The sequence below is a fragment of the Podarcis raffonei genome, chromosome 5 (assembly GCF_027172205.1).
Source record: "Podarcis raffonei isolate rPodRaf1 chromosome 5, rPodRaf1.pri, whole genome shotgun sequence".
NCBI classification, from domain to species: Eukaryota; Metazoa; Chordata; class Lepidosauria; order Squamata; family Lacertidae; genus Podarcis; species Podarcis raffonei.
Window position 1 is genome coordinate 33,461,952 of NC_070606.1, and position 27,919 is coordinate 33,489,870.

At 44.8% G+C, this 27,919-nt stretch overlaps 1 protein-coding gene across 4 annotated transcripts in view; it reads right to left on the reverse strand.

The window, feature by feature from the left end:
• Positions 1-27,259, reverse strand: part of DNAJB12 (DnaJ heat shock protein family (Hsp40) member B12) — a 29,682-nt gene extending 2,423 nt beyond the window's left edge. The window contains exons 1-9 of one of the 4 annotated variants that reach the window (XM_053388543.1): positions 27,073-27,259; positions 21,642-21,816; positions 18,201-18,346; positions 16,147-16,332; positions 12,689-12,808; positions 11,825-11,904; positions 10,524-10,633; positions 2,627-2,799; positions 1,825-1,976 (exon numbers count right to left, since the gene is read on the reverse strand). In XM_053388543.1, coding sequence (XP_053244518.1) covers positions 1,855-1,976; positions 2,627-2,799; positions 10,524-10,633; positions 11,825-11,904; positions 12,689-12,808; positions 16,147-16,332; positions 18,201-18,346; positions 21,642-21,816; positions 27,073-27,205 — 1,245 coding nt within the window. In that variant the 5' untranslated portion in view covers positions 27,206-27,259 and the 3' untranslated portion in view covers positions 1,825-1,854. Of the gene's footprint in view, positions 1-1,824; positions 1,977-2,626; positions 2,800-10,523; positions 10,634-11,824; positions 11,905-12,688; positions 12,809-16,146; positions 16,333-18,200; positions 18,347-21,641; positions 21,817-26,405; positions 26,667-26,858; positions 27,007-27,072 lie in introns of those variants that run through there. The other 3 variants (XM_053388546.1, XM_053388545.1, XM_053388544.1) reach the window with 3 other exon arrangements.
• Between the last annotated feature and the right edge of the window lie 660 nt (positions 27,260-27,919).

The window sequence follows — 27,919 nt, forward strand, 5'->3', positions numbered from 1 at the left end:
ACCATCAACAATGAGGCCTTGCCACTTTCTAGGTAGAGGAGATATTAAAACAGCATGAAGCACCAAAGGAAGAAAAACCAAAACATGTCCATAGCTTCCGAAACAGCAGGTGTAGCGATGCAGTCCAAGGCATCCTTCCAATTTGTGTGGGTTCACCCAAGCAGATGTCTGCATGCCTCAAAATACAGAAGAGGGTTTGGTGGGGGTGGACAGGTTTGAGAAAAGCGATTGCGCATTTTAATTACCCCAGGAAAACCAGTGTGCCTTCACTACACTCTGTTAAACAGAGTTGTCTCACTTCCAAAACCCTGACCAAAACTGAGGTAATTCATTTGTGGCTGGGCTGAACTACTTCAGACTGGAGATGTAACCTAGCCATAGCTGTCAACGTTTCCCTTTTTAAAAGGGAAATTCCCTTATTCCGAATAGGATTCCTCGCAAGAAAAGGGGAAAATTGACAGCTATGAACCTAGCCTACTCCCATAGTTTTCTACATAGAGGGATTTGTTTTCTGTATGGAGATGCATTCAGTCATGGGAACCCCCATCTGCATTCTGAAGTGGTACAGCCCAGGAACTCCTGACCTCCTTGCCATTGCTTCAATTGAAATGCAGCTGTGGGGCATCTGAATGGGATTGGGTGTTGTGTTGTCTGAGGAGGGGGCGGGGTGTTAACCCTTTCTGATGTCAAACCTACCCCCCACCCACCCAAAGCTACTATTAGCCTGGCTGGAGAAACATGGCAGCTGCCTGCCTTTTTTCCTAATTGGCCTAAGAACAGATTCCAGGGCTGAGCAATTTTGATTGGACAAAAACGGCCTGGGGAGAAAAGGTTCCCACAGCATCATAGCCCTGATCCACTCGGTCCCCCTACTGGCACAGCTGCTTTTAAATTTTGCAAGGTTTTTGAAACTGGAAATTTCAATCACAGCGCTTCTGAGTATTATGCAGTTTGACCCTTAATGGGGAAGGAGAAGATACACTCCTCACTGGCATATTTTTATACAGATCTTTTTTGAACTTTGCATTGGTTTTGTATTGTTTTAATTTCCTCTACGTCTCTCTATTCCAATATTTACAGGGAAATCTCACCACAAAGCGATAAAATCCTCACCATTCTCTGCAACCTCATTTGCACACATTGTAAGCCACATCTGTACACCAAGCAGCTCCTCAAATGGTTCCAGAGATGTCACCATGCCGCTGCAAAACCTGCTTTTTTTGGTTGTTTGCAACGACACAATGAAAATCGCAATTCCTCTTTAAAGAGACACCCGCCCCCCCAATTTCCTAGTTCTGTGCTGGTTCCATAGAACCATTTTTCCCATTCAAGAGGCAGCAGGCAGTACAAACGGGCTTATTGCAGGTGGGCAAAGTGGCCCAGTTGCTCAGAGCAGCTTCAGATGTCAGAGAAGCACCTTCAATGGAATGAGAAGTTACTAAACTGCTCATTCCGCTTATGGCGCTTCCACGGTAGTAGCTGGAACCACTTTCTTTTCAGATAAGTTCTGAAATTCTTAGCTAGATGAGAAAGTAGAAGGATGCTCTCAAATAAACAGGTGACAGGCCAATCAGCTGCAAGGTCATTTTGTTTTGATCCCAAATGCTATGGAGGAGAAGCTGAAAGGGCCCCCAAAGGCCAAAGTACAAACCAAGCCTAATGTCCTGGCGTTACGTGTGACTTCTTGATTGAGGGATGTCTGTGCGTGGAAAAGGAGACCTACATCTATAAGTTAGACGAAGCCAGCAAATAAGGACTATGGTGCTGTGCTTGAGAATCATGGGGGAGGGGGAGGGGAGGGAGGCATTAATCACCAGCTCTTACTTAGCTCTCTATGGACTGTTTCCGCAATAGTTATCCATGCATAGATGCCTGAACTTCAGACAGCCTGCTGCAGCTTGGGGTGCCCATCTTCTGTGCTCTCTGATACAGATCTGAATCTCCAAAGTAACGTGCCCGGTACAGCAAGCCTTCCTCTGCAAAAGAAAGCCATTACCATTGAAGCAACTGTCATGAAGGCTGGCAAGCATAATTATTCCCTTGGGCCTGTATAATACTTGTTCCCAGATACTCCCCATGCAGTTCACTGGAGAGATGGTTTGCTTCCTAGTTGCTTCTGGAAAGAGGACATTTCCCATCACCTATCCCATTTTGTCACGAGTCCCTTTGAGCAGGGAGCTGTAAGGGAGTCAACAAAAACATTCATCTACTGCTATGCACCTGCCTCAGACATTGCAACTACAGCTTATTTTAGGGACGATTTCTAAAGTAGGGTTGGAAGAGGGCAGACAGCTTGGTCACTACTGAAAGGACATCAGAACCTGTCTTTGTCTCTACCTTTTGGAGGATTATATCAGCAAAGTTATTGTGCTGGTCATAGGTGATGATGATCACCTTTGTCTAAAACAAGATTTAGCTGTAGCATCTGAATACACTGGACCGAGGTCCTTCCGTGAACCAGACTTGTAAATATGTCAGGGTTGTCTTTTCTTTAGATCAGAACCTTCCAACACCTTTGTCAAGCTCTAGGGATGGAAAAGTCAACTTGGAGAGACAGCTTTCTCTAAGGGATAGCCCAACAGCCAGCCTGAAAACCAGATCTAGCTCCACAAAGGTCTCCACTCACTCTGTTGTTTTTCCTTCCAACAGTTATTTCGGAGATTTGCAATATAGTCGTCTTCCACGCTCCTCTCCACGTTTTTCAGATTTGTCCCAGTGTATTCTTCTGCAAAGTTGTCAGCTACAAAGTAAGATACTTTCAAGTGTTCGGTCGTTCTCTTGTATATATGGCCGACCGACCTGGGAACGGGGAAGAAAAAGAAAGATCTAAACCAACAACACAAATTAGTTTGAATAAGGAGATAATAAGCCATAGTCTTATTATCTTGCTAAAATGTGAGGCCCACCCAAACCAAATGCAGGACCCTCGGCCATGTAGGGTGGCCTATAAGGTGGAAAAAACAACAACCTCTGTTCCCCCCTGTCTAGCAAAACCAAAGTGGTTGTGAAGTACCTTGCAGGCCACAGTACCTTGCTCAATGGGACACAAACTGCAAGGGCAGAATGGACTAGGGACACGGGAGGCATTCCCAGCAGGATACTACTAAATCTATTACGCAACTACAGTTTCACTTACTGCACTAAAGTACTTTGAACAGTGAATAATAGTACACATGTTTTGGAACAGAAAAAGTGTCATTGACTTCATCAGTCTCTCCTCAGACCCAGCAGCATGCTCTTGCACCTTCTTTTGCCATTTCCTCCCCACACATTTATCATCCTATGCCTTGTTCGGTCGCATTTATCAGCTTGGGACCTCTGGACTGCCAACTGAGGCAGGCAAGCCATCTTCAAGAAAACCTCTTCGCTCTGCAAGGGAACTCCCAATATAGGTTCCAAGCAAAAGAGGTGTGTGCCCATTAGCTCACATTCACTTAATATGGCTGATGGCAAGAGGAACATGGGGGGGGGGGGTTCACCCTGTTGAATGGTTTATTTAAATGTAAAGGTTCATCATTGTTGCACCCGATGTGTATGTCTTTAAGGGGCCAGAGCAAGGGCCAGAGTAAGATAACGAGACCCAGCTTTACAGCTGTGAAATGTAGCAGGTGCTGCTGAGTTGTATTTGATTAAGGTGTGTCAGCATTTGGGTGTAGTATATAAGGAGCAGCACCTAGCTCTCCCATTACCCTGGGGGATGGGTTGGTGGTTGGGTCTGGTTTGGTTGTTAATGTATTTAGTGTAAAAGGAGTTTTTGTTTTTCTTATTAAAACCTAGTTTAAGTTATTTTTGAGTCCTTTATTTTTTTTTAATGCATGGTCTCCCCAGCAAGCTCTCTGCGCTACTAAACTGCAAACAGCCAACATCTTTGGTTATGGGCCCAGCTGCTGAGTGGATGACTGCATATTTTTGGACTCTGAGAAAGGTTTGAAAACTCCTTCTCCTGTTAGTGTAGTTCTGTGGGTCTGGAAGAGTTCCAGAATGGTTGACCGGGTTCCTGAAGCTGAGAAGGCTCTGGTCTTCCCACAGCTAACAGATGAGAACTATAGTTTATGGTCTTTTCGGGTGGAGGCGCTTTTGACCTCTAGAGAAGTATGGACCTATGTAACTGATGACCCTCCTGACCCTGTGACTAATGCTTGGTCGAAAGGAGATGCAAAAGCCAGGGCGATAATTAATTTGGCAGTCAGCGACCAGCAAGTAGTCTATATAAGAAATAAGAAAACTGCCAAAGAAATGTGGGACAGTCTTGCAGCAGTGCATGTTAGAAAAGAGTCAGCATCTGCATTGACGTTTTTCAAGCAGTTGTACCAGACGAAGTTGCAGCCTGGTGGTGATTTGGCAGCACACTTGAGACGTCTGGAGGCAATACGCTGCGAATTAATTCGAAGGGACATGGAGATACCTAATATTCAGTATGTTTTTATCATTCTATGTTCCCTTAATGAGGACTTTGATGGCATAGCTAGCCAGATATCTGCCGTTCCACCAGCACAATTAACTGTGGAAGGGGTGACGGCAAGATTAATGGGCGAGTTGGACAGAAGGGAGGCTTGTGCCATAAGCACTCCTATTTCAAGAAGTAATGAGGAACGCCATATGCAAACTTGTGGTGATACAACTGCATTTAAAGCTGCAAAGCGTTGTTGGTTCTGCAATAAACAAGGACATTTTGCAAAGGACTGCAGATCCAAAAGAAAGCAAAGTACTCCCAAGCCTGTTTCTGTTCATCAGTCACGGTTGTCAGCCCAGCAGCCAACATCGCACCGTAAAGACAGAAACGAGCCGCAAGCTTTTCATGCTCGGACAACAGATCGTAAAAGAATTAAAGATGCCAAGTGGAAGTCTTTTATTATCGACTCAGGAGCATCTCAGCACGTTTGCAATGATCGAAGCTTGTTTATTTCTTTCGAAGAGGAAATTGGTAATGTACATTTAGCCAATTCACAAGTCTTGCAGTCGCTTGGCAGGGGTACTGTTAAACTTGACTCTTTAAACATTACAATAGGGAACTGCATTTACTGCCCGTCAGTGGACAATTTATTGTCAGTAAGGTGCTTTGCTCGTCAAGGCATAACTGTGCGTTTCTTAAAGTCAATGTGTGAGTTTTTCGATGGGAACAAACGTCTATTATATGCCCGGGAATCTGATGGTTTATATAGACTGTATTTTTGCACCTACTCCCAATCGCCTATAAATTGCAGAGCAGCACAGTCAAGCCAGGGGTTGAGGAATGTAAGGCCTCATTCCGGGTGTGTCCATGAGGCGCACAGAATTCTGGGACACCTGAATTTTGCTGATGTAATTAAGACAAAGAATATTGTTAATGGCCTCAACTTAAAACCATGTAAATTCTTTATGCAATGTCTATCCTGTTGCAAGAATAAGATTAAGGTTGCACGCAAGGGTAGGTGCTCAGATAGGAAAGTAACTGAGCCATTTGAGCGTGTACATTGTGATTTAGTTGGGCCACTCCCACCATCATTAGGAGGTTCTAAGTACTGGCTTACTCTGATAGACCAGTATAGTAGATATTGTTGGACTTATGCAATAGCTGAGAAGTCCCAAGCATTTGAGAAGTACAAAGTTTTTTGCAACTGGGTAAAAACGCACTTTAACAAACCAATTAAGAACCTATTTTCTGACCGGGGCGGGGAATTTGTTTCTGAGGATTTTGAAAAATTCCTGGAAGCGCAGGGGACTACTCATGAGTTATCTTGCCCCCGAAGTCCCTGGCAAAATGGGCTTGTTGAAGTTGTGCAGCGTGACCTACAGGCAGGGGTTAAAACGTATCTGCACGATGCTAATCTGCCCAAAGACTTTTGGGCTGAAGCGCTTAATGCGTTTTGTTATGTTAGAAATCGCAGTTATCATTCTGGTTTAGATGTCACCCCCTATGAAAAGCTGTTTAAAAAACGCCCTAATCTGAAATACCTACGCATTTGGGGTTCAGATGTAATTATGCATTATCCTGCTAAGCAGAAATTGGGTGAACGTAGTGTCCAGGGAAAATTAATGGGCTACCAGCAGGGGGCGTACAGAATTTACATACCAGCAACTGGCAAATTTCATATTACCAGAAGCATGATACAAACTGTAAATTGGAATGGAGTTGCTGTCTTCCAAGATACTGATGGTATAGATAATACTGAGGAAGAAGAGGAAGAAGCAGCAGCAGCAGGAAATGGTGCTTCTGAATTAATGGAAAAAGACAAAAAGTCTGTTGAATCTGATTTGTTTGATGATTTAAAGTCACAGGCACCCAAGGGGAGGTTAGATTCTCTTGAGTTTTCTGACCGTGAGCTTAGCCTACAGGCATCTCTTCAATCTGACAATGATTTACAACCTGAAACTAGTGGTTCACTTAGTCCCATTAAGTCTGAGGAGTCTGACTCTCCTTCTGGACTAAGACGTTCAGATAGAAAGAGGCAGAAGCCACAACGTTTTGCAGATGAACATTTTAATACTGTGTATGCCAGTAAGGCAGTTTTTGAGCCAAAAAGCTACAATGATGTTCAGAAATTACCTAAGCAACAAGCTGCAAATTGGTATAAAGCTATGAACTCTGAGATAGCTTCTTTAAAAGAGCATAACACTTGGTCTCTTGTACCACAAACCCCAGATATGAGACTTATTGATTCAAAATGGGTTTATAGAGTTAAAATGAATGACAAAAATGAAGTTGTAAGGTGCAAAGCAAGACTAGTTGCTAGGGGTTTTCAACAAATTCCAGGCGAAGATTATGATTTGTGTTATTCACCAAGCGTAAAATATGAAACAGTTAAGCTTTTGTTAAAAGATGCATCACAACGTGGACATTCTGTTTTGAAAGACATGTACAAAGTATGCTTTATGTTTTTGTTCCACAATGATGAACCGCAGGGGAAATGTTGAATGGTTTATTTAAATGTAAAGGTTCATCATTGTTGCACCCGATGTGTATGTCTTTAAGGGGCCAGAGCAAGGGCCAGAGTAAGATAACGAGACCCAGCTTTACAGCTGTGAAATGTAGCAGGTGCTGCTGAGTTGTATTTGATTAAGGTGTGTCAGCATTTGGGTGTAGTATATAAGGAGCAGCACCTAGCTCTCCCATTACCCTGGGGGATGGGTTGGTGGTTGGGTCTGGTTTGGTTGTTAATGTATTTAGTGTAAAAGGAGTTTTTGTTTTTCTTATTAAAACCTAGTTTAAGTTATTTTTGAGTCCTTTATTTTTTTTTAATGCATGGTCTCCCCAGCAAGCTCTCTGCGCTACTAAACTGCAAACAGCCACTAAACTGCAAACAGCTACTAAACTGATGGCAACCAACCCTAAAAACACCAGCTTGTGCTAACAAGAAATGACTTTCAAGTCCCATTATTCACCTGGAAAGAGAAAAGATCTGCTCTTCCCCTAAAGCAACAGGAGGCCAGACTAAAATAGGCTGCTGGCAAGATTGATAAGCTTGCCTGAAAATATTCCCTAACATTGTCTCTAATAAGCTGTTGCCATTTTTCTTCTTCTAGGGAACAGAGTATAATTTCACAATCTTTTAAACAAAATCAAAATACATTCAATTTTCTTTTTTCTTTTTTTTAAATGCTGCCTTTTATCTCCAATGCAAGAAATCTGCCCATGGCAAAATTTACAGGAGCTTGTACTCCTGGAAGAGGAATTTTGAGTGATCATCTGTGGAGTGACTCCATCACTCCGACTGACCCCCAACACACACACACACACACACACACACAAACACACACACTAGGATGAAGAGCATGAGGTCACTTGGCCTTGCATCAAAATCCAGCAACAGGCCAAGGGAAATGCAAAAAGCAAGACTACCTGTACCCAGAGCATAGGGTAGTAGCAAATATGAAGGGGGGACTTTAAGAAAACATGCTAGAGGTTCTTCTCAAGGGTTTATTTACACAGGTGACAATTTACAAAAGAGTATTAAACTGATCACTTGGAAGCATTCAGATGGCTTCTGAACTTTTCAGCAGTAATGCACTTCCTTTTACCAGCCAAGACAGATGGTGAGCTCAGCTTACCAGATTTCCCCAACAGCAGCAGGGTCTAGTGCAAAGCAGTAGCTGGCGAGTCAGCATCGCCCCCTGCTGGCCGACACTGCACATTTGTCAGTCATAATTGCTGCGGCTGCAATGACGGAACGCTAGCAGAATGCGTTTATATTATATTCAGTTGCTCAGACAGGGGATGGGATTGCTGCCAAGATGTTTGCCACTTGGATGAGGCAGCTAATTTGCTTGTGATGAGCCAACAGTGGAATTGATGCATTTGGCTTTCCATCCAAATCTCAATGGGGGAAGGATATGCAGTTTGATAAAAGGAGTCTGAGAAAGGAGGCAGCTCAAGGGCCCTAAACACAAAGGGGAAGTCACAGGCTTAAGGGTTCAGACCCTTTTCCTGGCCTTTTCCAGACTACTAAATATACAAAGGGACCCGGAACAAAGTATCAAACCTTAGCAACAAAGCTAATGTAAGGACCACCAAAATGAATTAATCCAATCCTTACCATTGATGGAGTGGAAGCAGTTGAGCGACATCACTCAAAAAGCCTTTATTTAATAAATATACACAAGGAAAAGCCTGTGTTACAAGCTACTAGCTTCCTCCTCTTTGATGCTACTTTGGTAACTGCTTTCGACATGATGCTGCAGCAAATGCACGTTTGCTGCTCAGGCAAGCAAATAGTGCAGATGTGGATTTTCATTCAAAATCTACCCCTGCCCCACGGCTTGTATCAAGCAGAAGCCATGCACTCAGTACTGTGGGCCCAATTCTGTGGAACTCCCTCCTCAGATCAGACCAGTTCCCTCCCTGTTGAACTTCTGATTCTGGGTGAAGACATTTTCTTTTAAAAAACAACAACACAAAAAACACAAGCCAACAAACCAGCATGTATTTTAAGCCCCCCCGCCCCGATTTTATAGCTGACTTCAACTGTATGAATCTATTGTGTCTATTGTATCTCTTTTGCAACCTTATAATGCACTGCTCAAAAATTAGAGTGTTACATCTATGTAGCATACATCCATGTTGCAGTTTGTAAAATGGGGTGGTAATATTTTAAATCTAATCACTGTGTTACATATTTGGGCTCCTGTACATATTCCAAATCATTCAGATGGCTCCCTTCTGCCAGGGGAATATCTTCCAAGAAATAACAGCACATCCCTGGGGGTTTCCGACCTACTTAATAAGGGTGGAGACAGATTTCACTTGGGCATACAGAACCTGAGCTACCTGCTGAGCCCCTTAGCAGTAAGCTACCCTTGCCTGTTCAGCCTAATCCTCTAACATCCCATCTCACAGATAAGCGCCGCAGCTTCCTATCAGGGGCACAACATTCCCAGTGAGCCACTCCAAGCGGAGTTTAGGCCAGAAACGCGCATTGCAAAGGACAAGCCCAAACGGAGCACTCTTCTCCATCTGTGGCATCTCGTTCTCCTAGCCATCCCTCTCTTCCTTCCTGGAAGGCAGAATGGAAGGGAAAGACCAAAACAGATCAATAAAAGAAGGACACCTTCTCTTTCTCATGGTCTCAGGTGTCCAGATGCCCTTTCCCTTCTAGAAGTGGAAGTAGCAGATGAGAGAGGAGACACATTCATCACAGGATCAGATCCAGCCTGTGGCTTGCAGAGAAAGCACGGGGTGGGGTGGGGTGGGGTGGGGTGGGGGGAGTCCATGGACTAAACATTCAGAAATGTTCTCCTTGCAGTATATCTAGTTCTTCCCCAGATAGCACCATCGTCAGCCTTAATCAGCTGGTCAATTTGGTCACTGCACCATGAGAGCTGAGCTGAGCTTATAGTCTAAAGCACGTTACAACTACTGAAACCTTTCACATGGCAGAGAAGACGCCAATTATTGCAGAGGATACAGGTTTTCTCTCCCCCCCCCCCCCAAGATTTGATAAGCAGCTTGCAGGAATCAAGAACCTCAACTTACAGGGGAAAGCCTGCGGGAAGAGGTGAAGGGTTCTCTTCACTCCTGCAAAACTTTTTTTCCAGAATAGTTTTTTCTTAACCCTTCCATAACTTGGAATGCCACTTTACACTGACCCATGCAAACCATGTTGGATCCTAGAAGCTTGTGCCAATGTTACTTGGAAAATTTATAAAATGAATGCATGAAAAAATCCTAACCGAAGATCTGCTGATGTAGAAAGCAACACAAGGGATTTGTTAAGTAACACATTCATTTGGGCAATGACCACAGAATGTTTCTTTCTGAAACAGCAACCATTTTCATGATAACAAATCTAGTTGGGTTTCTGCCGAAGACATGTGCAGACAGATTCTGATCTAGGGGAAGTTTCACACAAGTGAGTCCTGCCCCCCATGCATCCTGAAGTCCTGTGCACAGAGTATTCTGACCACGTGCAGATCTAAAGGGTTTAAATCAGCGTGAGAGAAAGAGACGGAAAGGAAAAGAAGCAACACAGGGGAAAGAATGCATCAAACAAAAACAGCAATTGGCAAAAGCCTTAAGCCAACTGTGTAGAAGAGTAAAGGGAACTAACGGTCTGTGGCTCAAACTGTAAGGTGGACTGGAGACCATCATCTGGCTGAGAGCAGAAACGATGATGAGGATGAGAATAGGCATCAGCTGGACAAACAGCCCAAGGCCACCCTAGGGAGGAAGAAGGGAATGTCATCAGTGCATTTGCATTCACAGAAGGGCCTCATCATTCTTGCTCAGACCAAGCCCCGGGTGAGGGGAGGAAAGGAGGGACTTGATGTTGAAAGACCAGCCACTGCAACAGTAATAACACTGAGCACTTTCACAGCACATTAAGAGTACTCAAAAGTTATTTTGAAGGCTTTATCTCAGCAATAATTGTAACGGAGATGTGGCCCTCCTGATGTTGTTGGAGCTACAATCATAAGGACACAAGGAAAGCTCTGATGCCAGCAGTTCTCAACCTGTGGGTCCCCAGATGTTGTTGGACTACAACTCCCATCATCCCTGAACTCTGGCCCTGCTAGCTAGGGGTGATGGGAGTTGTAGTTCAACAACATCTGGGGACCCACAGGTTGAGAAAGGCTGGGTTAAACCGAGGAATTCTCCAGTCCAGCATTCTGTTTCCACAGTGGACAACCAGATTCCACTGGCAAACCCACAAGCAACATGTGAGTGCAGTCACACTTTCCCACTTGTGTGCCCCAGCTACTGCTATTCCAAAGCACGCTGCTTCCAATACTACAGGAAATATACAGCCATCATAACTAGTAGCCATTGGTAAGTCTCAATGGACAGCCATCCACAATGGTTGGACATGCTGGCTGGGGCTGGTGGGCGTTCTGAGCCCAACATGGCCCACAGAGCCCCCAAATCTGCCTTTTAACACGGCTGTAGGGTAGGCCAGTATCATCATCGCACCTGTACCACAGATGGGGGCAGGGACTGAGAAAAGAGTCTCTCTTGCCTAATGCCCCAAGCAAGTCCAGAGGCAAGAGGTGAACATCCTAGTTCACAGCCTGGCGCTTGGCTTTTCTGCATCTGAATTATGAAACTTTAAAAAGCCACTCAGTGCAGTGCATCGGAGGATGCAATTGTACTGGTAGTGAAACACAATTGAAGACAAGTAGTCACTCGTCCTCTATTTGGCAACTCAGTCCTAAGGGCGAAAGCTGCATCCTGGGGGAAAAAATCGCAATCAAATATAAAAGCAAAAACCCAGTGGGTTTGCTTTAGCTTTCGGCTAATTAACAGTTAACAAACCAGCTGGGACAGAGGAGTACGGAGAAGCAATGTTTTACTGGAACGGGTCAGCATGTTTTGAAGCATTTTTACTTTCTCTTCCTTCTGGCCGCAACTTACATTGCCTTGATGCTCCCGCCTGTCTTGCCTCTGGTGGTAGGTATATCGCATCCTGCCGTTGCTGTATACGTGAACGTTACCTGTGGGTGAAAGTGGGAGCTGTTAAGAGCAACTAATAATATGGTGTCAGCAAATTGAGGCAGCGTATGGCTGAGGTCACAGCAAAATTTGGAATATTTCACTGCTGGAATGGAATTTAACCAGGCCCTAACAAGTGCAGCGACAGGTTAGAAGGTGGTAGTAAGAGCCCCCTTCGTGAAAGGACAAACTCCATAATGGGAGAGATGACAGGCTGGGTTGTTCCAAAGGCTGCAACAGAGAAACCAGCTTAACCAAGACTTTATACTGAGTTACGCTCATGTGTGGAAGATGCGCTCCACTGCACTAATAGGTAGGTCATATTTACGATCAGGGTTCTAAACCTTTAGCAACTAACCCCTTGGTGTGTCAAAGGAAATATGCATGGAAGAACAATGCAACTTTAAAGGCTTTCTCAAAAAGTAAGCGGCAAAACTGCTCAAGTCACAACTGTCTAGGCTATTGACATGGGTGCAGTTCGGCTCAAGAGAAGAATGACAAAACCTTGTCTTATTTGCAACTCTACTTTTATCGCAGGGCATATGCCACCTGGCAGGTAGGTCACCCGGCGCAGAGTTGTGAGTCCCTCGCTCAGGAAAGATGGGCAGTGGTCATAGAAATGGACCTTCACAGTCCCGTGGCATAACTTTTACAGGCCTGTTCCCCTCATTCCTGCCTGTCCCACTTTGTGGCTCTTAAGACAAAGGATCCCCAGGTGGTTGCTATTCAGCCACCCCACTCCCTGAGCCGGGGGGGCTCTGGTTCCCAGGAGGTTCATCATCTCACGTGGCTCTCCCCGACGTTCCCTCCAGGCAGATTCCACCACTCTCGGAGGCTTCCTGCTGCAGGCAGAGACGGTGCACTCCCTGTGTCGTCTTCCTTTGGGCTCTCTATTAAGGGTGGGGCCTGCCAGGGAGACTCAGATAAGTACAACCCCCCTCCTCTCCCCAAAAGCCCTTCCTCAGTTCTTGAGAGCCCTACAGGTCACTCGGCCTCCATCTCATCTGCTCCCCCTCGCTTCTTTCCCCCCTTCCTGCTCTGGCTACCGGTTCACCATACTGTCTCCTAGACGTGGTCAGGAACTGGCACCAAACTGACATCGACACGCCGGTCAGAAATTACTCCTTAGAAAGAGGAGGGAGAGGTCAGGGGTTTTCTTAAGATTGGTGCAGGCAAGGACACCTTTGCTCCTGGAACTCTGCCTCCTGATTTCTTGGCTAGGCTCCCTTGCATCTGTCACACATCTGCCACTACGGAGCTTTCCAATATTTTAAGGGACGTTTAGTGCTTTCAATAGCCAGGCACTAAGGCATGCTAAAATCCCTCCAGAAGCTTATGATAGAGAACAGCAACCTGCTGGGGATCACAATAGGTTAGAGAGCCAAAAGCTTTGGGAAAGTGGAGGGCAAGGAGTACATGCATCAGTCTGGTCCCTAATTTTTGTTTCTTAAGTGCCTTTAAAGCTCAGAATTCCAACATGCATATCAGGCATAAGACACACTGGAGAGATGGAGAGTAAACAGTGCATGTTCATGGATGTTTTGGAAACTGAACATGTGCTTGCCCCCTTTGGATCTGGCATTACTGCTCAAGGAGTACTTTTAGGTGAGGATCTGTGCTGTGGAAACATTGAAAACAAATGTAATTTGGCCAATGTGTGTTTTTCTTTGAAAAGCACCCTAATATTGCACCTGTACATATCTAGGAGTCTTTATCAACACATAAATGTGCATATTTAACACACTGGCTTTGATGCTATATAAATATTTTTAAAGATTTTTTTAAAGCTGTAATTTTCCATTTGCTTTTTCCATTTGTTATTTCCATTCAGCTGCAAGCTGTAATATTAGAAACACGCTTATTGTTTTTATGCCCTGAAGATTTGCGAATTCCTACAGTGGGCATCTCATCAATGGGCCGCTATCCATTTCCCTCATCTACCTGAAGGGCTTTTTCCATTGAAACATGCACTTCTTTTATAACACACAGCTATGGAACTAATAAAGCTTTTTGCAAAGGCCTGGGATTTTCTGCCTTCAGGATATAGTACAGCAGACTTATATTTCACATGAGTAAAGATAGGAGGGGAGATATGTTAACAGTGACTATTGTCCAGGCAGCACAAAAGCACCAGCAACTTGCATTTTTAAACTAGAGCAAGATATGGTGGTTTAATCCAATCCCTGGACTGCAAAGCCTTTCTTTGTGGCATGCAAAACATTTAGAAAGCCACAGAGTCTTGTTTCAACACCAAGCTTCGTTGATCACAAACACCAGTGAAGTGACCAGGGGAAAAAAATCATAAAACCACAATGGCCAGGGACCATAGAGAAAAAATGGGGTGCTCTTTCCCCATGCGTAATCACACCATAGTGCATGTTTTAGGAGAGTCGGCTGTCAAATGGGAGCCGAGTATTTATTGTTTCATGGCATCAGTTTGGATCCAAATGCTAGTACAGAACTGAAGGTAGCAGGTCATAGGAAGTGCATATATATATACAGGGTGGGTCTTTTAAAAGAGGGCCCGTGGAACATGTGTACTCTGTATCCACGGGGGCTCTTTTAAAGGACTCACCCTGTGTGTGTGTGTGTGTGTGTGGGTGTGGGTGTGGGTGTATGTATATGTATAGGCTAGAATTCAAGACTAGAACTCCTCTCTCTGATATGTCTGCTTTCTATGTGCCGAGATCTTTTTTTATTCAAGAATCATTCAATCACACAACCCCCCACCTGTACTTTGAAGTGGTACAGTTCAGGAACAGTTTTGCGAGCTCATCTGCTGTTTATGGGAACCCAAGAGTGACTTTAGAACTGGTTAATGTGTTGCAAGGCCTACGGCACCATTTCCTATATAACCTGCTACCCTTGCAAGGTTTAAATTTAGCTAGATGATGCAGATCAGATCCATTCCTGCTGGCGGTTGGCAGAGCCTCCGAATTATCTAGTGCGGAAAGAAGAACGGGAAGGAGCTCTTATGAGGGCAAATGGCCGCGGACTAAGCAATCTGTCACCAGCAGCTCTACCAATTATTGAAACCACAAACAGTGTACGCTGCGGAAAAGGAACCGGGACGGCAACTAATTCCAAAGGATTCAAGCAAGGGAGCCAAGGCACATGCTGCAGGGAACGCAACCTCTCCCAAACACTCCATCCTTCACCTCTCTAGTCAATTTCGACCCCAAGGAAAAGGCCTTCCTAGTTCCAAGTATGGTGATCATATTGGGCCTCAGACACAGCACCTCTCTATGTTGTGAGTTCTGCAGGTTGAGAGGGGGAGGCCCACAACACCTCCACTCAGCTGGCTGAATAATCTGTCCAGTAGGCAGCAATGCTTTTCCTTTCCTTACCCCTGGGATGGGGACCCTGTTGCCCCCCTGATGTTGGTGGACCTCAGCTCCCTTCATCCCTGACCCCTGGCCATGCTGAGCAGGGATGAGGGAAGTCCAACCACACCTGGAGGGCGACAGGTCCTGTCCTCTACCTACAGGGAGGGAAAGCGTACTTCAAGCACAACACAGCCCCTGAGGGAATCTTTCTCACTCAAGAGCTCCATTTTCGCTTGTGCAGCCCAAGCAGGCAACCGCACCGGTGCTGGGCTGGAGTTGTGCAGTGCTCAGGAATTTGGGTGCCTTCAGCAAAGGACAAGATGGTGCCCCCTCTTCATTTCATGTGCAGAAGCCAACGGGGCCGGCAAGCGACTCTTGCGCCAACGCCAGTGACAGGATCGTGTCCTCCACCATACCTAAGGCAGCAGGTCATATCAGGCCTTGTAACAACAGAGAGGAGTGGCTGAGGAGGAACCGCCAGGGAATGCTGCTGCCCACCAATGTCCTCTACCTGAGGCAGTTGCCTAACAGTAGGGCCGGTCCTGGTTGCACCGATAAGGAAACCTAGGAGGGTGTATTGGGTCAGAATGGTTTTCATTTTCATGCAAGGTTAGACAGGAGAGAAAGGAAGCTTCCTTAAAACAGTAGTCTCTTTCCAACTCAACTTTAAAGGGAACTGCCACCAAATACGTTGCTGAAGGGTCTTTCACCCTGCTTGCTAGAAAGTCGAGTTGTTGCTCTAACATCTGGATTCTATTAGCACATCCCTGCTCAACTGGGGGGGGGTGTTATCTTGCCTTATCTAGGGCCTGCTTTGGTTCTGGTAAGTGACTGTGGAGGGAAGCCAGCTGAGTGGGTGACTCCTCATTTCCCCAACCTTCTCCCCACCCCCCACCGGATTTAAAACAAAAGGCTTACTAGAAGGAAAACCACCACCAAAGAACATATTGAAGAGGTCTTCAGGAGAGATGTCGGCCTCAAACCCTCGGTTGAAGTCCGTAGGGCTATGCCCGTGCCGTGTGGGACTGACTTTTGCATCTCCAAACTGGTCGTACTGCTTCCTCTTCTCTGGATTACTCAATACTGCGTATGCATTACCAATAGCTGAAATGTAAGAAAGAAGAAAGGATTCGTATTTTTGCCTCCAGCGACAGCAAATGTCAGCCAGTGGCCTAAAGCCAGCAAACTGGAAAAGTCCCCAGTTCGTATCTCACATCAGGCAGGAAGTAAGTGGGTGGTCTCGTTCAGCCCACCTGTAGAATGGGGATAGTGAATGCAGATATACCCTACATATTCATTATGAAGTGCCTCAAGCATTTAAAAGAATGTGTTTTCGATACTCGTAATAACAGAAGCCTCTCTTCTGTCTGCTTTCCATCCTTCTCTAGTTGATTTTAAAGCCCTTACTAAATCTCCATTTTATAAAGGCATCTAAAGGATAAATGTGCATGAAAGAAAAATCTGGCCTACTGATGCAGTGGGTGCAACCGGTTTGCTAAGTTCATGGAATCATAGAATTGTAGAGTTGGAAGGGACCCCAAGAGTCAACTAGTCCAATTGAATAACAATAATAAGTTTTTGTTTTAATGGCCTGCCTTTTCATAATGGTTCTGCTTTTATTGGAAAGGGAGTTCATAAATGATGAACGAAGTCAAAGCGTTCCAAACAGGCTATGCCAAGAATTTGATAAGCTATTAGGCCCCATCCCGATCACCTTTATGACTTGACATATTCTTATGTCCTGGTTCAATTTTATTGAGGATATATCTATCAGTGGCTCTACAATCTGATGCAGCAAAGCAGTTATTTTGTTCTTGCAAGCACACTCCTAAGAAAGAAGAGGACCATAAACAAGGTCCGAAGGCAAAAAATGTCACACTTATCAAAGATCACTGGGGAAAAGGAACACTAAAGCACCAGCTAACATCTGAAAAAATATTAACCAAGAGATTTCCAGAAAGGAGTGCATGCCTCTTTCCATTCCCCAAAGGTAAAGAGGTGAACTTTAGTGGGCACGTGGGTGCTAACACAGAGAGGGTAAAAGGAGGAATGAAATGGGCTTTGGTAAAGATAACCTCCTGAAAAATGGCCCTGTCAGGGAGGATAAAGCATTATCTTGCTTCATGCCCGAGTTGTGACATGCAACTCTTAGTAAAGCCTTCAGTAAACATAGTAACAAAGTCTACAGGTGAAGAAACCTGCCTTTCGCCACCCTGGAGAACACACTATTGAAGAGCTTTTTTGGGGCCAGATGTCTAGACAAGTGCAGTTTTAATATAACCTGAGCACACAAAGGGTCAGTTAGACCCTTTTCCTGTCAAATGAAACAGGCCTAGATTTAGGATCCCAAAAGGGACCGAACAGACTTGCTTTCTGTTTTCCAATAACGTATGGGAACACATTCTGTATTCTGTATAATTACTCCTCCATTATTTTACTCAAATGAGAGCTCTGATCCAGTTCCAATTCTGAAAATCAGGAGGGACCCGCCCCCCCCACAACCAGAACCTTTGGATTTTAAAGCTGTGTTTGAACTCAGCCACCATGATGATTTCCAATACAATTAGGAGTAGTAAAGAAGCTATTAAGAACCTAGAGAGGTAGTTTAACCCCCCTTAGTGCAAGGGTAACTTTCTGCCACTGAAATCAAGGGGACTTGCAGGACAATCTTAGATGCTGCAATTTTAAGATGTGGTAGAAAAGTCTCAGCGTCAGATCCACGAATGGGACAAATAAGCTGGCCTCTCCTATTACACACTCTCTCTCCTAGATTTTTCAAGATGTTTACAGTGGCAACAAGCAATACACTAAACCCCCGATCTCCAAGACTTAAATGCAAAGACATCAACAACAAGCCCACTAATTCTAACCAAGAAAAAGCTACTAACCCTCATCTCTTGACCTCTGCCACCCCAAGGCGCTACCTTTCATGGTCCTGAGAGACGGCTCACAAAAAAGAGACTACATTTTACCTTTAAAGGCCTCCGTTGCACCAGGTGCATGATTCTTATCAGGGTGAAATTTCAGTGCTAATTTCCGGTACGCCTTTTTCAGATCCTCGTCGGAGGAGTCTCTGCTCACACCCAGAATTTCATAATAGTCTTTACATTGTTTTACCCTAAAAAGTAAAGAGAAGAGCACATAGCAGCTGTTAATAAGAGAAATAAAATCTACTTTAAAAAATAGTTTAACTTTCCATTTTCCCCAAATTTCAATTCAGATTAATACTGCCCTCTAGTTTTATTTCCTCAACTGGTTCAAAAGCATTCATTGATGCTACACCATTAACTGGGACATCCATTCACCCTTTCCCCATCAGAGGTTCAGCTACCCAGCTTAACCATTTGCTACTCACCTGCAGCAAGCAACACCTGACCCCTTGCAAATCCTAAATTGCCAGCTGCACCTGCCTTACACACAAGGATTTCTCTTTTAGCCTTCAAGCTCTACTGTCCCTTTAAGGCCAGAAGAGAGAGAAGCAGAGCTGTGTGTGCAAGCTGGCTCAGTCCTGAGCTGCGTTTAAGGGATGCAAGCAAGGTTTCTCAAACATTTCTGAATTTGAACCTTTTAAACCCTTCTGTCTCAGCTCACTGACGACTACTTCTTTAGCAGGAAGGGGCACAGATTCCTCACACAGAGCTGCATGTATGCAGTCTGCTGCTATACATGTAAAAAGATCTGTGGGCTTGGACGCTAATCCAACGCCAGCTTTCAAAGAGGAGCAGGGCATCCCTGACTCTCTCCCAAAACCAGCCAACCAGGGAAGTTCTGACACCACCCCAAACAGCCATATGTTCCCTGTTCCTTTACGAGGTGTCTGGAGGCTGCAAAGCTCAATGTCTGTTGTCAGGAGGAATGTTTCTTTTACTCTCCAGGATGCAGGATAGTCAGGCTTCATGACATGGAAATCACTTTGGGGAAGAAGGGCCTTTGCAACAGCAATTTCACTCTCCAGACTCTGCACTGCTTCCAGTCATCTGGTGCTGCCACCGTGACATAGCGTATCAGCTCCACTTCTGCCTTTTCTAGATCTAAAGCAGCAGCGCTCAGGTGGCAGGACAAATTCTCCCTCCAAGAAGCAGCAGTAATGCAGGCAGAAGTTGCCCACGTTATGTCCATAGCAGATACATTTGAAGTCTACATTAAAATAGACTTCTATGGTCACGAAAGCTTTGGAGATGCCGCTACCCTCAATGGCTCCCCTATTCATCCTTAAGGAATAAGCAGGTCTACATGCACATTCATTGGTGCAGGAAGACGTCTGCTCCCTATACTGAAAGGAATGAGGAAGTCTGTATGCACACGAACACCATGTGGAGCTCGGGGGCCAAGTAAGCACATTATGCACACGATGAACTGGTTTCCTACAATGCAGGTGGTAATCTAAAGCTTGGCTACAAAAAAATAATAATCAAATATACAAAGTGCAAGAAAGCAACTTACGGATGAGCATTTGTATGCGACTTATATGTTGCTTGTGGGTTCAGTTCTAGAGACTTGGCCCTCAAAGATCAGACGCAATGCAGTGAAAATGCTGCCCTCAAGTGACACAACCGTGCATTACGCTAAAGAAAAAAAACTCGGAAACAGCTTGCCTTTATCCTGACCCAAACTTTAGGCATGTTCTGTTAGCTTTAAAATTTGGGGCTTCAAGATGAACTTCCTTCATTTTAGGCAAAAAGCACAAAAGACCAAATGGCCTTGTATAAAGAAATACCCTTTCTCGCTGAAGGTCAATGACCAAACAGACAACTGGTTTCGTATATAAGAAACCAAAAGTTAACCGAGACTAACAGTGCAATCCTATACATGTCTACTCAGAAGTAAGCCTTACTGATTTCAGCTGGACTTACTCTCAGGTAAATGTGTAAAGGATTACCTCCCAAGTCTGAAGCCACATGATGCAGTTCTATTCCTGAAGCTAAAGGGATCTGTCTCTAATGAGAGATCATCTAGGACATGTAAGCCACTGAGAGTTCTCTGGAGGAAGAGCGGATTTCAAATGTAATTTAGAAACCATACACAATGCCCAGCAAGTAATTAACCCCCATAATAAAAGACCAAAAAAAAAGGCTCTAGCCCTTAGATTACCGCTTGCTTAAATTCTAGTTGTAAGGCTAATGGGTGTGCAATTTCTGATGCTGAAAGGTCTGCATGGATAAGGCTTCTCTATTGGGAACGGTCCTGCCATCCACTGTGGCTCACCTCTTCTCATTTCAGCCTCCCCAGGTGCTAAGGTCATCAAATGAGGCCCTAGTTCACCTGCTAATACTATATATATATATATATATATATATATATATATATATGTCTCAGCTTGTCTGGCTCAAGCGGTGGCACTTTTTCAGTGTTAGTATCCTTGCTACACAACTCCTTCTCTAGAGAAGCTTGGCGGGTTTACTTGAATTGATTCTTAGAAGCCAGCAAAGACTATTCTGTTTTGGAAAACTTTGAGAGAAATTACCCGTTGCCCACGCTGCTTTAGGAGACTTTAATGGGAATATTAAATTGTTTTGATGGACTTTGACTGCATTTTTTATGGCTTTATGGTGTTGTTCTACTTCATCCAGCTTTTACAGCTGGATGTTGTTGTTTTTAGGTCTCTGCCTAGGATTGTGGGTTTTAAAGCAATACATTTTCCGCCTGCTTTTAAAACACATTTTTAGTTGTTTTTCTTGTAAATCACATTAAGACTTTTGAGAGAAGCAATAAATGTAAGAATAATAATGCTTTTAATGTACTGTATTTTAGTACATGTTTTATTCACTGATGCATATATTGTACGCAGCCCTGGGGGCTCATCTGAGCTATTCAGAAGGGTATAAAGTTCAAAAGTAACAGAGGAACAAAAGGAGGCTGCCTTAATCAAACCGCTGGTTCATCTAGCTCTGTATCGTCTACCCCAGTATTGTGATCCATGAGCTTCACTCAGGTAGTCCGCAGCCTGACTGTGGATTTGCGGTTGAAGGTGGGAGACACAGCCATCACGCTAAATAGACATGTTTCTTTTTAACTGCATCTTTATTGCGTCTTCTATTTCTTCTGTTGTAATTTACTGCATTGCAATCATAACCAATAAGTTATACCACAAGACACACACCCCCAGCAATTTTCAAGTGGTCTGTGGGGGTGGAAGTTTGGGAACCAAATAAAATAATACGTCCTTATTGTGGAATTTCAGCATCTTCAGCAAAAGCAGCCCAGCTGCTCTTTGGTGAATGCAAAGAAGCAATTTCTAAGGTAAACAGACCTGTCTTACCGTAGGTGTTGCTCTCCATGACTACGTTGTCATAATTCATTGTAAGTCAGCACCTGCACCCTGAACTTACCTCCCAAATGTGACCAAAAAATGACTCTGTGGTAGCAAGCCAGGGCCCTCCAATACACAAACAAAACCTGATGTGTACACTTACCTCTTAACTGCATCTACCTGATCTTGAGTGTAACCTTTACTGATATCCCCACCTGCCTCTCCATTGGCTGCAGGGATGTCCCCACTCATTTTTCTAAGGTGGGGGTTTGTGGATTCCTTGGTTTGCGAATGGCCATTTGATGATTTTTCACTCCTGGTGAGAGAATCGAGCAGCACTGCAAGCAAGAAAACACAGCAATGGGTCAAATTTCTCCCGCTCTTTCAATATTTTCATTTCTTTCATAGTTACTACCAAGTGTTCTCATATTCTCCCCTCCTCCTTTGCTGGTCCTCTTCCAAAAAGCTTCAGTACTTTCATCCAATTTTATTTTATTTTTAATAAATCTAGCCAGCTGAGATGTTCACTCTTTTACATCCTGACAGAAAGAACACCATTTGATGCAAATCATTTGTTGTCTAATCTACTTATGCCAACAAATCAATAACCCCTTAAGCTTTGAATGTATCTATGGGTTCATGTTCAATCAGAGGGTACAAGACAAGAGGAAAATTAGAAAAAAACAACCTGGTGATTAAAATGAAATATATAAAGTGATTATAACATTTAAAAGAAAGCACCAAACTAGACAGTGTTCAATAATAAGCAGAACAACCACCTCAAATTGATACTGTTAGCAGGATCCACATGCCAACAAGATCCTTCTGCTAATAATAATAATAATAATAATAATAATAATAATAATAATAATAATAATTTATACCCCACCCATCTGGCTGGGTTTCCTCAGCCACTCTGGACGGCTTCCAACAAAAGATTAAAAATACATTAAAAATCAGTCATTAAAAACTTCCCTAAACAGGGCTGCCTCCAGATGCTTTCTAAACATCAGTTGTTTATTTCCTTGACATCTGATGGGAGGGCGTTCCACAGAGAGGGTGCCACTACCAAGAAAGCCCTCTGCCTGGTTCCCTGTAACTTTGCTTCTCACAGTGAGGGAACCTCCAGAAGGCCCTCGGTGCTGGACCTCAGTGTCTGGGCAGAACCAACTAGCCATACTATCGTTGGAGTGAAAAAATCTGAGGTAGCTATCAAGTTCACAGGGTAATCTTAGGCCAGTCACTCTCTCTTTCACAGCGTTGTTTTGAGAATGAAATGGATGGTGGAGGGGACCGGGGGACGACGACTATAAATGTCATCTTGAGCTCCTGGAAGACAAGGTGGGATACAAATGAAAAATATAATAATTAAAAATAATTTGCTAGCCTCTGACAGTGAGTAGTAGTTACCCACATGGGATAATGAAATAGCATAAGCTAAGTGGTTGTTCATTTTCTCTCTTTTAGGCTAGCAGTCTTTAAGGCTACAACAGCAAGAAGCACAGCCATGTGGCTAGATGACTATATGCTGTCCACTGCTCAACACAGGACAGCACTGAACCCGGGTCCAAGGAAGGCAACAGCAAAAAAAAAGGCCAGTTCCTGTATTCAGACTCCTGCTGGGAGGAAAGAAAGAACAAAGGGATCAATATCCATCACCAATTCTCCCAAGTTCTTGGGCCCAAGAAGCTAAGGTTGCCAACTATAGATCTGACCTGGCCGGGCTGTGTCTTTTACAGCTAAATATGCAGACACCAGCAAGTGGAAATATTTATCTCCATGCAACGAAACATTTTCAATACCAAACTGCTGTTCAAGGTGCAAGAGCAGAACAGGCTGTGTTTTTGCCCTGGTCAGTTGGCAGCCCAACAGCACTGTTCAAACAGATGCGTCCATTTCCCCAGCTTTAGAGGAAATAAAGCAAATAAAGGCTTGCCATAGTTGCACTGCTAAAAGCCAGTCAAAAGAGCACCATTAAATCCAGTCACGATTATTTTATACAACTTCTCAAACACAGTCATGTCGCCTCCCTTCAGATTAGTACTGCTGTATGCTTTACACTTGGGCAGGGGAAAATCATCTCTCTACTGGTTGGAATGTTGGACTAGGACCTGGGAGACCAGGGCCTGAATCCCCACTTGGGGTCATGAAGCTCACTGGGTGCCCTTGGGCCAGTCACTGCCTCTCAGCCTAACTTGCCCCACAGAGTTGTTGTGGGGACAAACTGAGGAGGGGGAGAGTCATGCATGCACCATGAGCTCCTTGGAAGAAAAGGTGGATTATAAATGCCATAAATAAAGGAAGTATTTCTAGATAAGTGCAAATAAGTTTTGTATCAAATCTAATGTAAGCTTCTATATCTTGCAAAGGGACACGGGTAGCGCTGTGGGTTAAACCACAGAGCCTAGGACTTGCCAATCAGAAGGTCGGCAGTTCGAATCACCACGACAGGGTGAGCTCCCATTGCTCGGTCCCAACTCCTGCCAACCTAGCAGTTCGAAAGCACGTCAAAGTGCAAGTAGATAAATAGGTACCGCTCCGACGGGAAGGTAAACGGCGTTTCCGTGCGCTGCTCTGGTTCGCCAGAAGCAGCTTAGTCATGCTGGCCACATGACCCGGAAGCTGTACACCGGCTCCCTCGGCCAATAAAGCAAGATGAGCGCTGCAACCCCAGAGTCGGCCATGACTGGACCTAATGTTCAGGGGTCTCCTTTACCCTTATCTTGCAAAACAAAACAAAAACCAAGCACCAAATCTGGAGAGCGGATACAATAATTTGTTCTGTCAACGTTTATAGGCGAGCCAAAGTGGTCACAAAGTGGTCACTGGCACTATGCACACCCCTTCTCCCCAGTTTAAACACCAGATCATCCATTGACCTAATGGCTGTAGGGAAGCCACTGCCTCCTTGCCTGAGTTCCCTATCAGCAAACGGGATTTTTAAAACGACCCATTTCACAGGGTAGATCTGATGATGAAAAATAAATTGTAAGGGATTATAATTCTAAAGAGGTGATTCACAACTGGGTGGTGGCGGCAGTGGGGAAATAAGCACTTATTGCAAGCCTACATTATTGCAAGCAATTGCGCAAATTGATCTACAGTTCCCATAGGCATTGGTTGGCCACTGTGAGAACAGGATACTGGACTAAATGGGCCACTGAAGTGATGTAGTAAGTTCTTCTTAGGTACTTAATTATACATTTAAACTACAGAAGACATAAGTGACACCTTATCAAAAGCCTTCATTTTGTTTTGTTCCTGTCCAGCCTTAACGAGCCATTTTTAATTAAGGAAAAATAGGTTAAAAACAAACTTTTAAAAATGTTCCAACCCAAGGAACTACGACAGAAACAAAAAAGGAAGGGAACATATCCACAAGCAGAACTATGGGATTCAACTGCTTATGACTTTCAAGAAAGTTCGGGTAAAAAAAAAGTGATTTCAGTAGATATTGCCGTTTGTTCTATTTTCCCTGAATGCCACAAAATTCTTAAAAAGAAAGCACTTCTTCATAGGAATAAGCATAGCATCCACATGTGGATTACCACATCAATCCTAAGTGTGTACACGCCGAAAACTGAAGCCGAGCAGTTCTTCCCAGTCACACACACCAAAATCTGTGAACACTATCCCCACACAGGCATTTTTGTATAAAGTTAAGCTGAAATATAGAAAGGACCATCTGCAAAAACAAACCTCCTCTTTTGCTTATTGTTTGTATTATCCTGCAATACAGGATAAAGCATTTCCTCATTTAAAGTGAAAACAGGAAGAACATCATGACATCATTGTGTAACCAAATCTGATTGGCTATGAGATAGGCTGACTACCTGATTCCCAATTGGCTGGGATCACTTTCCATGAATCAGCTGCTCTAGTTTTCTTAAAGCAAGATTGAGGGCCAAACCCCCACAACAATATTTTAAGGCCAAAATAATAATAATTTCATATTTGAATATTCAATACATCCTTATTCTGTAACTATTTTATTTCTGTCTTTCTTGGTAAGGCTTTTAAAAATTGGTCTCTTAATATTCATTTCCTTTCTCTCAAAGTTGTAAATTATTCTTGTTCCATGTCTGAGGGCTAAGGTGAAATAAATAGATGTTGGAAAACACTATGTGAAATTTTCTCTGCTCCACATCACAAAATTGACAGCAGCAGAGCAAGCGGTTGCAACATTTTCTTTTTAACAGTTGTATGACAAACAGAAATTCAATACGTATATCTATCCCTAGAGATGAAGCAACTAGAAAGTGCACTTGTTTACTCAACTTTCAAAGACAGAAAAAGCAGCAACTCTAATTCCATATTACTAGATTGCATCTGTTTGGCTCCCCTCAAAAACGTGTATTGTAGGAATGGGAAATAAGACAGTGGGGGGCAAGACAGAGGAACTCCATATTTCTGTAAAGTGTAGAAGGGCTTCTGTGCTGTAACTAAGAATATAGAGCAATGCTGTAAGTTAAGGGGCTGAAAAGTTGTAATGCTGAAAAGATGGGTGGCAAAGTGCAAAGCAAGAACAGATAAGATGACCACTCCATGGGGGGGGGGAGGAAGCTGAGGAAACAGAACCACAAAAAGCAAAGATTCTTTGCTGCCATCTTAGCTTAAAGCTGGACAAGTTGTTTAAGAGCTGAAGGGTCAACCGGAGACCAGGAGATTGGGGCAAGCAGTGGGCGAGGATGTGTGTAACCATTTCAGAGAGGATAAAGAGGCTCTCTCTGAGGATCAGCCCAAGCAATCCGTACAGCAGTAGCCCAACGTCCTGCTTCCACCCCAGTGACCAGCAAAACTACTCTCGCGGAAGCCCACGATCAGGGAGGGCATGAAGGCAGCAGCCTCCGATAACACCTAGTATACTTGAGACACACGCGATCTCCAGCGATATACTGGGAGCCAACGGTGGCAGATTTCTGCTTACCGTGTGGATTTGGCGTCGTCTATAAAAAGAAAGTGGCTAAACAGGGGACGGGGGAAGATGCTCAATTGTGGGGCTGAAGGAAATCAGCTGCTACGGATACAAGAGCGAACGGGGGGCTTCGGGGAAGGGCTGGGGGACCACGATGAAGAGGGTTGGGGGGCGAAACCCCAAACTAAGGCCTAGGGGAAAGATATAGCGAGCCACTGATTTGGGTGCGGGGGGAGCCTAAGCGTGTCATATGTAACACGGGGAAGCAGCAGAGAAAGGGGGCGCTGGGGGCCATACAAGGGGGCTATTCCGCTCCCTCTATTGATATGGTGTTGCCCCCCCCCCACACACGGCGCGGTGGCTTCTGGGAATTGTAGTCTCCCTAGCCCAGCTTCGCAAGGATCAGCGGCTGACTCTTCCTGCTCAGGACTCCCAGGCGACTCTCCCAGCCAGGTCTCCCCTTACCCCACGCGCCCACCGGGAAGTCTCCCTCCAAGACTCGCTTCGCGGCCCGTATCCCGCTCGCGGCCCGGAACCGCCAGGGACTCCAACTCCCAAGGTGCCCCGCGGCGTCGCAGCTCACTGCGCACGCGCAGTGCGGGTGAGAGGTCATTTCCCCAGCCTCCACAGGCCCCGCCGGCCTCCCCAGCCCTTCCCGCCCCTCTCCGCCCCCGCTCACCGCGGACCCGCTGAGACGGGTAGAGGCGCTGCGCCTTCTCCAAGAAGCGACGCGCCTTCTCGACCTGGCCGGCCTTGATGGCGCCCACCGCGATAGCGATACAACGCTCCGCCTCGTCCCTGTTGGATTCCATGGTGGCGGCGGCAGCGGCGGAGGAAAGCGCCGGCGCGCGGTGATGTCGTCACGCGGCGATGGCGCAGCGGCCCCTGCTGGAATCTCCCTAATTGCGCCCGCTAGAGGCTCTACCGAACTCTTTGGGGTAGCCGCGGTATTTGGTGCCGTATTGGCCAGAATAGCCGGGCAATAAGCGGATAGGGAACCTGTGGCGGTTGCGCAGAAAACCAGCCAGAGTACCTGGAAATCTGCTCTTGAGGGTTCGTGCCGGGTCGGAGAAAAAAGATCCCGCTGAGAAAAGCTTTGTTAGCACTGAGCTCGCGATTCTATGGCCAATACAAGGGGACTTCTAAGGAAACCCGCCTAAGATTGTGCTGCAAACTGCGTAATACGCTCTTGGTGTGTGCATTGCTCAGTTATCCCTGCATTGCGGATGCTGTGTAGTGTCAGATTTGATGGCAACAACGAAGGGATACTTTCATGCTAGATGTTTTATTTTGTCCAAATTCCAGCTTTCATGATCCTTTTAAACAGCAAACAACCAGAGTTGCACAATTCCAGTGTTTACCATTGTTACCAAATATCATTTAGCTTCCTGGGACGCTTCTTTACTCCACTATACAGAAGAGAGACCTCAGAGTTGTCTTATTTTTTTTTTTAAAGCTGGCCTTTCACTTTGTATAATGAAGTCTGCAAAAAAAATTTTTTTTAAAAGTTTTTAGCACTGTTATAG